Genomic DNA, 12,019 nt, shown 5'->3' with positions numbered 1-12,019 from the left:
GGTGCTGCTGAAGAAGTCTTGGTGAGTTGCTGCAGTGTGTCCTGGTCATGGAGGGAATGGATGTTTAAGTTAGTTGATGGGGGTGTCGATCAAGCAGACTGCCTTGTCCTGATGTCAAGCTTCGAGTGTATTCCATCACGCTCCTGACTTGTAGGTGGTGGAGAGGCTCAAGAAGCCACTGCACTTATTTGGCTAGTCCAGTTCAGTTTCTAGTCAATAGTGACCCCCAGGTTGTTGGTGGTAGGGGACTCTGCAATGGTAGTGCCATTGAATGTCAAGTGGTGGTGGTGGTTAGCTCTTGTGTTGGAGATAGTCATTGCCTGACTCAAGTGGCAAAAAACATTTGCACTAATCAGCCCAAGCCTGGATGTTAAGGTCTTTCACATGGGCATGGACTGCTTTATTAGCTGGGGAATTGCACATTGAGCTGAACACTGTACAACCATCAGTGAACTTCTGACCTGATGGAAGGTCTTTGAAGCAGCTGAAAAAAGTTGGGCCTAGGACACTGCACTGCAGAACTCTTGCAGTCTCCCATCCACCATAAACTTCAATGCATCCAAATCTCTTGTCTCTAGCCTATGCCTCACAAAGTCCTGCTAACATATCTCCTCATTCTTCCTCAGCCTTGGCCCTTACTATAGCTAACTTCCTCCAACACTCTAAACTATCTCCCCTTAAAATTCCTTTCATCCGACTAGCCTTTGTGTCCCTGTCACCCAGCAGCATTACCACCTATCCGTGCCTTCAGCCACATAGGCCCCATGTTCTGGAATTTCTTCCTTTAATACTCCCTCAGCCTCCACCTCCCTAAAAAAAAAAACCACCTCTTCGACACTTTTATTTGTCCTGGGGATCAAAATCCATTTTTCAATTATTTGAATGCTCTCAACTATCTCAAACTGACACATCATTACCTGAAATTTAGCCTCATTTTGTAAAAACCATGGAAAAGGGATCAGCACCCTGTATTGGTAATGTTCTTTGATACTATGTGAAAGTGTAGTATTAAGAATACATATAGATACAGCTAACACTTTAATAATCTGAACAGCATCATTTAAATGCAAAAATTCAACTGTTTTTGTTGAGCACAAAATCTTTATTTTCACCAGCTAGAGTTTTCAGAGCTCATTGTTACATAAAACAATCAAAATAAAAGTGCAGAACTCTTTGGAAAATAATCTTTCACCCCCCCCCCCCCCCCCAGATTACCTTCAAAACAAACTTGGTGGTTCTCGCTAGTACTGGATTCACCAGGAGCCATAACCAAACCACAAGTTTCTGAGCAATCCAAAAACATACTGATTTACAAATTAAGATTTGTTCTATATTTTTACATGGATAATTGGACTGAAATTTTATATAAAGCTAAATGCAAATACAGAATTCATATCTCCCAGGTGGCAAGGCTTCTGAATGTCCCTGTGTCCTCCTTCTGGCCAGGCAGTTTATAGTACTGGCATAAATACACCATTCAAGTGGCAGCAGCTGCACTTCATGACAAGGCAAATACAAAATCTCTGGCAAGATTCAAAACTCTTTCTCAACACTTCCCTCAAATGCAAAAGAGAATGAATGTGTGTAGCCTAATGAATTCAGAAAAAACAGCTACATAGTCAAATGGCCCCAATTGTCTTGAAGAAAATAAATTAACTTATAGATTGGAACTGTAATATAAATTCCCTTTATAGAATGATCATGCCATTTAAACAACAAATGTCAGAAAAAGTTACAGAAAAATTCTCACTACACTCATTAAAGAAAAACTCTCAACAAACTCAAGTTAATACTTGGAGGAACATCTACACTTGCACTGGATTGTTATTTCACAAGTGGTATAGGGATCACAGATTCTAGCTCAAGAGCATACACATCCATTTTACATCATTAGGATTAGTTTTAGTTTACCTTTTGAAGAAAGGATTAATAAAAAGCCCCATTTCTGTCAATCTGCTACTATTTGTTTTGATTGCCTTTGTAAATCCACCCACCCATCACAAAACAAATATAGTACAAAAACAACAAATTAGAGTGCCTGCTAAGCAAAGTGTGTACACCTCTTCACATACTAAAAACCTGTATCAAATAAGGAGAACTAATGGCACTGGAAAACTAATGGCACTATACACCTACAATATCAAAATCAGCAACAAAACACAGCTATATTTGCTAACAGCTAAAAAGCAAACAGCACCAGTAAAAATTTTATCTGGCATCAATCCTACTATCATCCACCCACTGATCAATATTAATAACCTCCTCTCCTTTCAACTGCATCCATCTGAAACTATATTACTCTACATAAAGAAAGGGACCACAGCACAACTCCGTCTGCTTCTCATGGGACGAGGATTATAATAAATGCATTAAAAAGGTAATGTAAGTATTATAAAAACAGAAAATGCTGGAACTACTCAGCAAGTCAGGCAGCATCTGTAGAGAAAGAAACAGAGTTAACGTTTCAGGTCGAAGACCTTTTGTCAGAACTAGAAGATGATGATGATTAAACAGTTTTTAAACAAAGTACAGAGCCAGGGAAAGGGGAAGGGGGAATCAAGGAAGGAACAAAAGGGCAGGTCAGTGATAGCGTGGAGGGCGTCAGTGATTAAATGACAAAAGGGATGATGGTGCAAGGCAAAGAAGGTGCTAATGGGACAAGTAAAAAAACAAGCTGGGTCTAGAGGAGCTGTAAATGGCAACAGCAGAACCATTACCAGCACCTGCTGTCTGAAAAAAATGGGAACAGTGGTTATGATCTGAAGTTATTGAAATCAATGTTTAGTCCAGAAGGTTGTAAAGTGCCTAAATGAATGATTAGGTGCTGTTCCTTGAGCTTCAGTTGAGCTTCATTGGAACAGTGTAAGAGGCCAAGCGACTGGCAGGTCAGGGTCATGCTTCCGGACTGAGCAGAGGTCATCAGCAAAGCGTTCACCCAATCCGCATTTGGTCTCCCCAAGGTAGAGGAGATTTAATTTAATGTAAGAACATAAGAAATAGGAGCAGGAGTAGGCCAATCGGCCCCTCGAGCCTGCTCCGCCATTCAATAAGATCACGGCTGATCTGGTCCTAACCTCAAATCTAAAATCATGTCCCATTTCCTGCCCGCTCCCCGTAACCCTTAATTCCCTTTACTTCAGGTTTAATTAAGAACTGCAATACTCAATAGAATCATCGAAAGGTTACAGCACGGAAGGAGGCCATTCAGCCCATCGAATCCACGCCGGCTCTGTGCAAGAGCAATCCAGCTAGTCCCACTCCCCGCCCTATCTCCGTAGTTCTGCAAATTTTTTCCTTCCAAGTAATTATCCAGTTCCCTTTTGAAAGCCATGATTGAATCTTCCTCCACCACCCCCTCAGGCAGTGAATTCTACAGCCTAATCACTGTGTGTAAAAAAGTTTTTCCTCATGTCACCTTTGGCAAAAGAACCAATCACCTTAAATTTATATCCTCTAGTTCTTTACCCTTCTGCCAATGGGAACAATTTCTCTCTATCTACTCTGTCTAGACCCTTCACGATTTTGAATACCTCTATCAAATCTCCTCTCAACCTTCTCTGTTCCAAGGAGAACAATCCCAGCTTCTCCATTCCAGCCACATAACTAAAGTCCTTCATCCCTGGAATCAGTCTCGTAAATATCTTCTGCACCCTCTCTAAGGCCTTCACATCTTTTCTAAAGTGCGGTGCCTAGAACTGAACACAATACTCCAGTTGTGGTTGAACCAGTGTTTTATAAAGGTTCATCATGACTTCCATACTTTTGAACTCTATGACTCTATTTATAAAACCCAGGATCCCGTATGCTTTTTTGACCACTTTCTCAATCTGCCCTGCCACTTTCAACCATTTGTGCACATAAACCCTCAGCTCTCTCTGTTCCTGTACCCCTTTTAGAGTTGTGCCCTGGAGTTTATATTGCCTCTCCTCATTCTTCCTACCGAAATGTATCACTTCGCATTTTTCTGCATTAAATTTAGACTGCCCATGTCACCTGTCTATCTATATCCTCTTAAAGTCTATCACTATCCTCCTTACTGTTTACTACCCTTCCAAGTTTTGTGTCTTCTGCAAATTTTGAAATTGTGCCCTGTATACCCAAGTCCAAGTCATTAATATACATCAAGAAAAGCAGTGGTCCCAACACTAACCCTTGGGGAACACCACTGTACACCCCCCCTCCAGTCCGAAAAACAACCAACCCTTCACCATTACTCTCTGTTTCCTGTCACTTAGTCAATTCTGTATCCATGTTGCTACTGCCCCCTTTATTGCTTGGGCCGTAATCTTGATGATAAGCCTACCGTGCGGCACTTCATCAAATGTCTTTTGAAAGTCCATGTACACCACATCAACTGCATTGCCCTCACCTACCCTCTCTTTTACCTCATCAAAAAAAATATCTGGTTAGTTAAACACGATTTGCCTTTAACAAATCCGTGCTGGCTTTCCCTAATCAATCCACCCTTGTCCAAGTGTCTGCTAATTCTGTCCCGGATTTTGAACAAGGGTGTAACATTTGCAATTCTCCAGTCCTCTGGCACCACCCCCGTATCTATGGATGTTTGGAAGATTATGGCCAGCATCTCTGCAATTTCCACCCTTACTTCCCTCAGCAACCTAGGATGCATCCCATCTGGACTGCGTGACTTATCTATTTTAAGTACAGCTAGCCTTTCAAGTACCTCTTCTTTATCAATTTTTAGCCCATCCAGTATCTCAACCATATCTTCCTTTACTGAGACTCTGCATCTGTCTTTACCAAGGAAGAAAATGCTGCCAAAGTGCTCATTTAGTACCTCAGCCATTCCCTCTGTCTCCATGAGTAGATCTCCTTTATGGTCTCTAATCAGCCCCACCCCTCCTCTTACTACCCTTTTACTGTTTACATGCCTGTAGAAGACTTTTGGATTCCCTTTTATGTTGGCTGACAGTCTATTCTCATACTCTCTTTGCCCCTCATTTCCTTTTTCACTTTCCCTCTGAACTTTCTAGATTCTGCCTGATTCTCACTTGTTTTATCAATCTGATAACACAAGTGCCCCTTTTTTCCCGTTCCATCTTACTCACCATCTCTTTTGTCATCCAGGGAGCTCTGGCGTTAGTTGCTCTACCTTTCTGCCTTGTGGGAACATGCCTAGACTGTACTAGTGTATGTAATATTCATCTAATAATGCCAGCCTACTTCTAGAATTACTTATTTTAAAAGAATTTCAATTTTATTTTCCTCTTTAGAATATCTATTGCTTGGCAAACCCAACTACAGCAAATCAGGTATCATGATTTGAGAATCTTTTCTCAGCGTTTAAAACATAGCATCAGATTTACATCATTGTAAGCAGCTATTTCTAGACACAGATTTTCACAGTGTGAATAAGACATTCAGGTTTAAACATTAATGCTGCAACATCCCAGTAATAAGATTTGTAAAAACCTCCGATCATTACAATTTAGCGTAAATTTACCAGTGCATCAGAACTGATGCACTGGTAAATTTAGAAAGCAAAAGCTTACACCTAGGTAAAGACAACTTCCTTCTTCTGCTTTTACTGAGCTTAGTCCAATGCTACTAATTCATTTCAATTATCAGAAAAATACTTCATGCTATCCACAATCATCAGTATATTCATAACAAATTTGTGACGTGTCACAGACATCAGTCATGTAAAGCAACTGAATATAGGACTAGTTTTAAACTATTAAAATGCAAAGATGTTATCAAGAAAATGACCATTGTAGTATGTATGATGGATACCATTCCACCTGCTTCTCCCAATCTGCAGGCCTACCAATAAATACTGCACTAGGAAATTCAGGACAGCATCTTAACTGATGATAAAGGCTGTCAGCTCGAGTCCTTATGCTCAGTTATTGCTGTTCAGGCCATTTCTGAAAACATAAAAAGGAATCTTCCCAATCTTGGTTGATATGGAGCATTCCTGCAATCAGGTACAAATAATGTCTTTAGCTGTACTTAGAGTTCCATGCCACTATTTGAAATAACATTTAGTCAGATGCTCCATTAGGAGCCTGAGTTCTGAAACTGATAACCAGCTGTCTTTCAGAGGCAGTGCTTATAGTCACAATATCAGCCAACATTAACATTGATATCTGGACAGTAAATCAAAAACATACTGATCCTGTGTAGTCAAAAACACATTTACAATAATAACTTTAAAATATGAGCAAGAATTATTTATATGCAAAGCAAACATAGTTGCTAACATATAATAGGGATTTCTTTTCCTTCATAAAAGAAAATATCAAGTAGCTATTTACAGTTCAGTGAACTGGGTTCTCATCAGCCATATTATGTGAGATACTGCACCCCATACCCTTTAAAATGCCCCTTCCTGATCACAAGGCGCAGAATGAAACTTCATTTAAATAGCTTCACGTTACAGATTGGTCAAAGTAAAGCCCCCACTCCCAAGAATCTAGCAGAGCAAACACCGTAGTGTGGTTCAAGTACTGCAAACACATTAATAAAACCTCCCCACACACACTCACCTTAGAAAGGGTTTAAATTGCTTTTCATTTAATGGATCAGAAACATACACAGAATGGCTTGGAATTGTACAGCTTTTTTCCCCACACCTGTAATGTACCATGCATATTTTTCATATACTATCAACTAACTTTATATAGTCAGTTGCTAACTTAAAAAAAATATAACCATCATTCCAGCTCGCAGGTATTCCAGTGCAAATATTCACAACAGTCCAGCAGTCATGGCTTGTGGTCAGTTCACAACATATACTGATGAAACAGAACTTTTCAAACACTCCAATAAGGAACTTCTCAGTGATTTTTCCAGTGGTTCTGGACAATACAGAACCAGTAACCAGAATTCAAAGTACAACGACTAATTCATTTGTAATAATGACAATTTAATTTGGATATTTTAATCCCGAGGAATCTGCTTTCTATTAAGTTACTGGGTTATTTTCGGTCAGACAGGTGGCCAACACATATGGAAATCCATCACCATAGTCTCCAAACCAAACTACTGAGAAATGCAAACGTGAAGAGAGTTCCTATTTGCCCGTGTGCACAGCCTCCCTCTAGAGACACACCCAACATGCCTAAAGTCCAGAGAGCTTATTGTGCATTTAAGCTATAACCATAGCACTGATGTGGAGTGCTTTTGCTTCCAGAAGCAACTCAGGTTTTCTCTCAGACATTCAGAAGTCTTTGATCTCCAGTACACAATGCAGATATTATGAGTTGGATCAGCCTTTTATTAGCGGTGTCACAAATGTGTGAATTTTGCTCATATTACTTCAACCACTGTTCCAAATATCAAATGGGCCATTTGTTCCTCAACTAGGTTTGGTCACCATGATACAATGATAATGGACATATAGAATCTTAGTATTTTACAGCACAGAAAGAGGCCATTCGGCCCATCACGTCTGCACCAGCTCTCTAAAAGAGCTAATTCACTTAGTCCTATTTCACTGCTCTTTCTCCTCATATCCTTTTACATTTTTATTTTTCAAATATTATAGTTGTGTATTTCCAGTGTGTTGAGTGCGCACAGACAGCACACTCACCTGAATTAGGTGTCCTATCGTTGGATTACACATTTTACATCCAACCTTTTCCCCATAAATGCACAACACCACAATTGGAGGTTTTAAGGATTCCATCTTGCAGTAAAGGTGAATTCCAAATAGAATATTTGTCACGCGATGTTTTTTCTAAGAATGGTTCTTCACCCCAGTGACCATGAAGTTCTTGTAGATTAAATGAAGATTATAGTTAAGATCTGACAGATAATCCAATAGAGAAACAATACAGAAAACAATTAGAACTAGTTCCCCAGAAGCTTCCTGCTGATGGTGCTACATAACTTCCCAGACCTCTACAGGAGTTACAAATTGTCATGCAAACATTTAAATCCTTTCTAGACATCAAAATCTCAACATAAAATTTACTCTTATTTAAACCAGTGCTAATTTAGCCTAATCATAATCACAGAATTATGAGCAATCTGCTTACGTATTCACATTTTCATAGATTTTTTTTGACTGACACACAAAAATCAAATGTTTAAATTTAATTCAGATCTAGGGTCACCTTTAATTCTTCCTCTGTGTCTTCTGCTGATGCAAAAAACACCTACTTGTAAACATATCCAGAATTCTGCTCAATTTTTTTTTAAATGTTCAGTCATTTTTTTCTCTCTCCAAGTTAAGTAGTTTCTTTTTTGGCGAGCCACCTAGATACAATGGGGAGGAAAGAGAAGGAAAAGAACCATGTTCTGGAGAGAACTGCTCAGTGGCCTTTTTTGAAGCTTCTCCAACTGGGGTCTTGTCTGTGCCATTCTTAACATCACTCATTTCAATTACTTCAAAATCTGCATCATTCCATTCCTCTGGAGCACCATCATCGTCTTCATCTTCATTAGGCCCCGACGCTAACAAAGCTTTTTGGTCTTCACTCTCCGACTTGACACTGCTCTGGGATGAAGCCAGCTTGTACATCACAGGGAACAAGATGGCCGTCATTGTGGAGGTCCCCAAAGCCGTCAGCATCAATACCGGGTAACGCTTGATAGCATCGATACCTTGGAGGAATCCGACCAAAGCCGGAACCACCATCTCACCTAAGGCGGCTCCAAAAACAAAGAGAGCGGCCGACTTTCCGGTGGTGCTCGTGTACTGCTTAACCCAGGAAACGCCACTGGGAAAGGTGGCGGCCATCGAGGCTCCGTAAATCCCAGTGCCCACCCACAGAGAGACGAGACTGGTGTTATAAAGCGTCAGAAACAGGGAAGAAATGGTGCAGCCTATTAGACTGAGCAGTATCATAGTTCCGGGGTGAAGGCATGCAGCAAAAAATATCGCGAGTCCCCTTGCTGCTGCAAACGACCCCCAGAACAAGGAGTTTAAGCCTGCGGCCTGGTTGTCCTCCATGTGAACAAAGTCTTTTGCGTAGGTAAAGATGTAGGATCCGTAGGCCACCTCAGCTCCTACGTACCAGAAGAAGAAGAAAAACAGAAGGAACAGAATAGCATTGTGGTATCTTGCAAACGGCACCTCCTGCGAAGAAACCCCAGCCTTTCCTCGGTTTGGACTGCTCCTTGAATAAATTATGAAGAACATCAAGGAAACTAAAAACACAAAGCTGCCAATGATGAGGTATGTCCAGATAAAAGGGTTGAAGCTCAAAACAGTTGTTTTCAGAATGTGCACCCAACTGTTTTTGGTGTTAATCTGCAGGGGGGCCATGTTGGTCAGGCCGTTCCCAGTTCCGTTGATGGTCTTTTGTAAGTTGCCCAGCAGCGGTTTTGCTAGGATCGGAGCCACGAATGCACCTAAAGCAAAACTGAAATGCAGGGCCTGCATGTAGGGTCCAACTTTCTCGCCCCACAGAAGCAAAATAAGCAAATTTCCACCTGTAAACAGAAAAGAAAATTGGTTATTTACTGCAGTCATTTCAAATGCAGTCAAGGTGGGCCCTTCTCATCTACTTCGAAGGCCACTAAATCAAACTGTATAATTAAAAAGCAAAAACTATAAATGCTGGAAATGCACAGGTCTGTCAGCATCTGCAAAGAGGAAAGACAGGTTAATGTTTCAGGAATGATGCAGATAAATGTCCCAAGGAGCGTAATTAGACAAAAATAGACACTGAGCCAAAGGGGAGACGTTAGGACAGATGACAAAAAACTTGGTCCGAAGTAGATTTTAAGGAGGGTTCTAAAGAAGGAAAGGGAGGTGGAGAGGTAGACAGTTTTAGGGATGGAATTCCATAGCATGGGGCCTAGGCAGCTAAAGGCCCACCTGCCAATGGTGGGACCAACTGAGGAGAGGGTGCACAAGCGACCAGAGCTAGAGGATGGGGCAAGGAGGGAGGGCCAAGGTCATAAAAGGATTTAAAAACAAGGATGAGATAGGATGGGGCAAGGCCATGGAGGAATTTAAACTCGAGGACTGAGCCAATGCAGGTCAGTAAGGTCAGAAACGTGAGCAGGACCTGATGCGGGACAAGAATTTTGGACGAGCTGAAGCTTACACAGAGGGTGGAGGGTGAGATGGAAGGTCAGTCAGGAGAGTATTGAAATAATGACAAAGGCATGGATAAAAGAACAAAAAGATGTATAAGTGAAAAGCATGGGAACAGTGCACAAAGGCCAGAAAACAGGGGAAATTGGAGGGGAGGGGAACCTGCCGATGGAGCAACTGTATTATAGTCACAGGCATTCGCGCCAGATAAGTGCCAGGCAATGACCATCTCCAACGAGAGAATCGAACCACCTCCCCTTGACATTCAACTGCATTACCATCGTCGAATCCCCCACCATCAACATCCTGGGGGTCACCATTGACCAGAAACTTAACTGGACCAGCCACATAAATACTGTGGCTACAAGAGCAGGTCAGAGGCTGGGTATTCTGCGGTGAGTTACTCACCTCCTGACTCCCCAAAGCCTTTCCACCATCTACAAGACACAAGTCAGGAGTGTGATGGAATACTCTCCACTTGCCTGGATGAGTGCAGCTCCAACAACACTCAAGAAACTCGACACCATCCAAGACAAAGCAGCCCGCTTGATTGGCACCCCATCCACCACCCTAAACATTCACTCCCTTCACCACTGGCGCACAGTGGCTGCAGTATGTACCATCCACAGGATGCACTGCAGCAACTCACCAAGGCTTCTTCGACAACACCTCCCAAACCTACGACCTCTACCACCTAGGACAAGGGCAGCAGGCACATGGGAACACCACCTGCATGTTCCCCTCCAAGTCACACACCATCCCGACTTGGAAGTATATCACCGTTCCTTCATCGTCGCTGGGTCAAAATCCTGGAACTCCCTACCTAACAGCAGTGGGGAGAACCTTCACCACACTGACTGCAGCGGTTCAAGAAGGCGGCTCACCACCACCTTCTCAAGGGCAATTAGGGATGGGCAATAAATGCTGGCCTTGCCAGCGACGCCCACATCCCATGAACAAATTTTTAAAAAGGCAGCACAGATTTTAATTTGCAAAGTGCAGGTTGCCACAAAGTCAACAACCTATAATACAAAACTCCAAATACAAGAAATCGGAAATAATAAAGAGAAAGTTCTGGGAGTACCCAGCAGGTCAGTCTGCAACTGAAAGGTTAAGGTGTACTAATGAAATGTTAAACTGTATTTTCAAATGCTGACTGGCCTTGTGTATTTTACGTTTTAATTTCAGAATTCCAGCTTTCCTGGTTTTGAAATCTCGACTGATTTTGACTTTGTGCTAATCTGTATTTTTAATGCTTTGAAAAAAACACACAGAGATAAAACTGGACTTTCAAAATGGGTGCTAGGCTGGTAGAGAAACAAGCTTACTGGGCCAAGTGGTCATTTCTCCTTTCATAGTAGGTGCAGCACAGGAGGAGGCTATTCAGCCCATTTTGCCTGTACCGGCTCTTTCAAAGAGCTATCCAATTAGTCCCACTCCCTTGCTCTTTCCCCATAGCCCTGTAAATTTTTTCCCTTCAAGTATTTATCCAATTCTCTTTTGAAAGTTACTATTGAATCTGCTTCCACCACCCTTTCAGGCAGTACATTCCAAATCATAGCAACTCGCTGCATAAAAAATTGTTTCCTCATGTCGCGTCTGGCTTTTTTGCCAATCACCTTAAATCCGTGTCGTCTGGTTACTGACCCTTCTGCCACTGGAAACATGTGGGGCTTAGGCGGCTAATGGCCCAGCTGTTAATGGTGGGACCAACGGAGGGGAGGACGTACAAAAGGCCAGAGTCAAAGGAATGGACAGGTCAAGAGTCAAAGGAACGGGGAGTCAAGTCCTTTTCGACTTTTTCTTGCACGTTCTTTACAGAATCCATTTTTCTGACCCTAGCTAAGGAAACAGTCTTGGCCAGTCCTTGCTGACATTCCCAGCTGCCTGGAATCGTTTCAAGATCTCGGCTAGTTATTTTAATCAATAGACATTGCCCCAATCCTGGTTATCATGCAGCTAATCAGCTCAATACTGCTGGAAGAATTCTGGAAATGAAACGAAGAA

The 12,019-nt window shown here is 41.9% G+C and overlaps 1 protein-coding gene across 1 annotated transcript in view; it reads right to left on the bottom strand.

The window, feature by feature from the left end:
• Nucleotides 1–1,081: 1,081 nt before the first annotated feature.
• Nucleotides 1,082–12,019, bottom strand: part of mfsd4b (major facilitator superfamily domain containing 4B) — a 34,271-nt gene continuing 23,333 nt past the window's right edge. Inside the window, exon 4 of the mRNA XM_067985057.1 lies at nucleotides 1,082–9,402. Within this exon, the coding sequence (XP_067841158.1) occupies nucleotides 8,171–9,402 (1,232 nt within the window). The 3' untranslated portion in view covers nucleotides 1,082–8,170. The remainder of the gene's footprint in view (nucleotides 9,403–12,019) is intronic.

Source organism: Heptranchias perlo, chromosome 5, assembly GCF_035084215.1.
Source record: "Heptranchias perlo isolate sHepPer1 chromosome 5, sHepPer1.hap1, whole genome shotgun sequence".
Classification (NCBI taxonomy): domain Eukaryota; kingdom Metazoa; phylum Chordata; class Chondrichthyes; order Hexanchiformes; family Hexanchidae; genus Heptranchias; species Heptranchias perlo.
The sequence above is the reverse complement of the archived record's forward strand: the minus strand, read 5'-3'. Positions and strand labels throughout refer to the sequence as shown.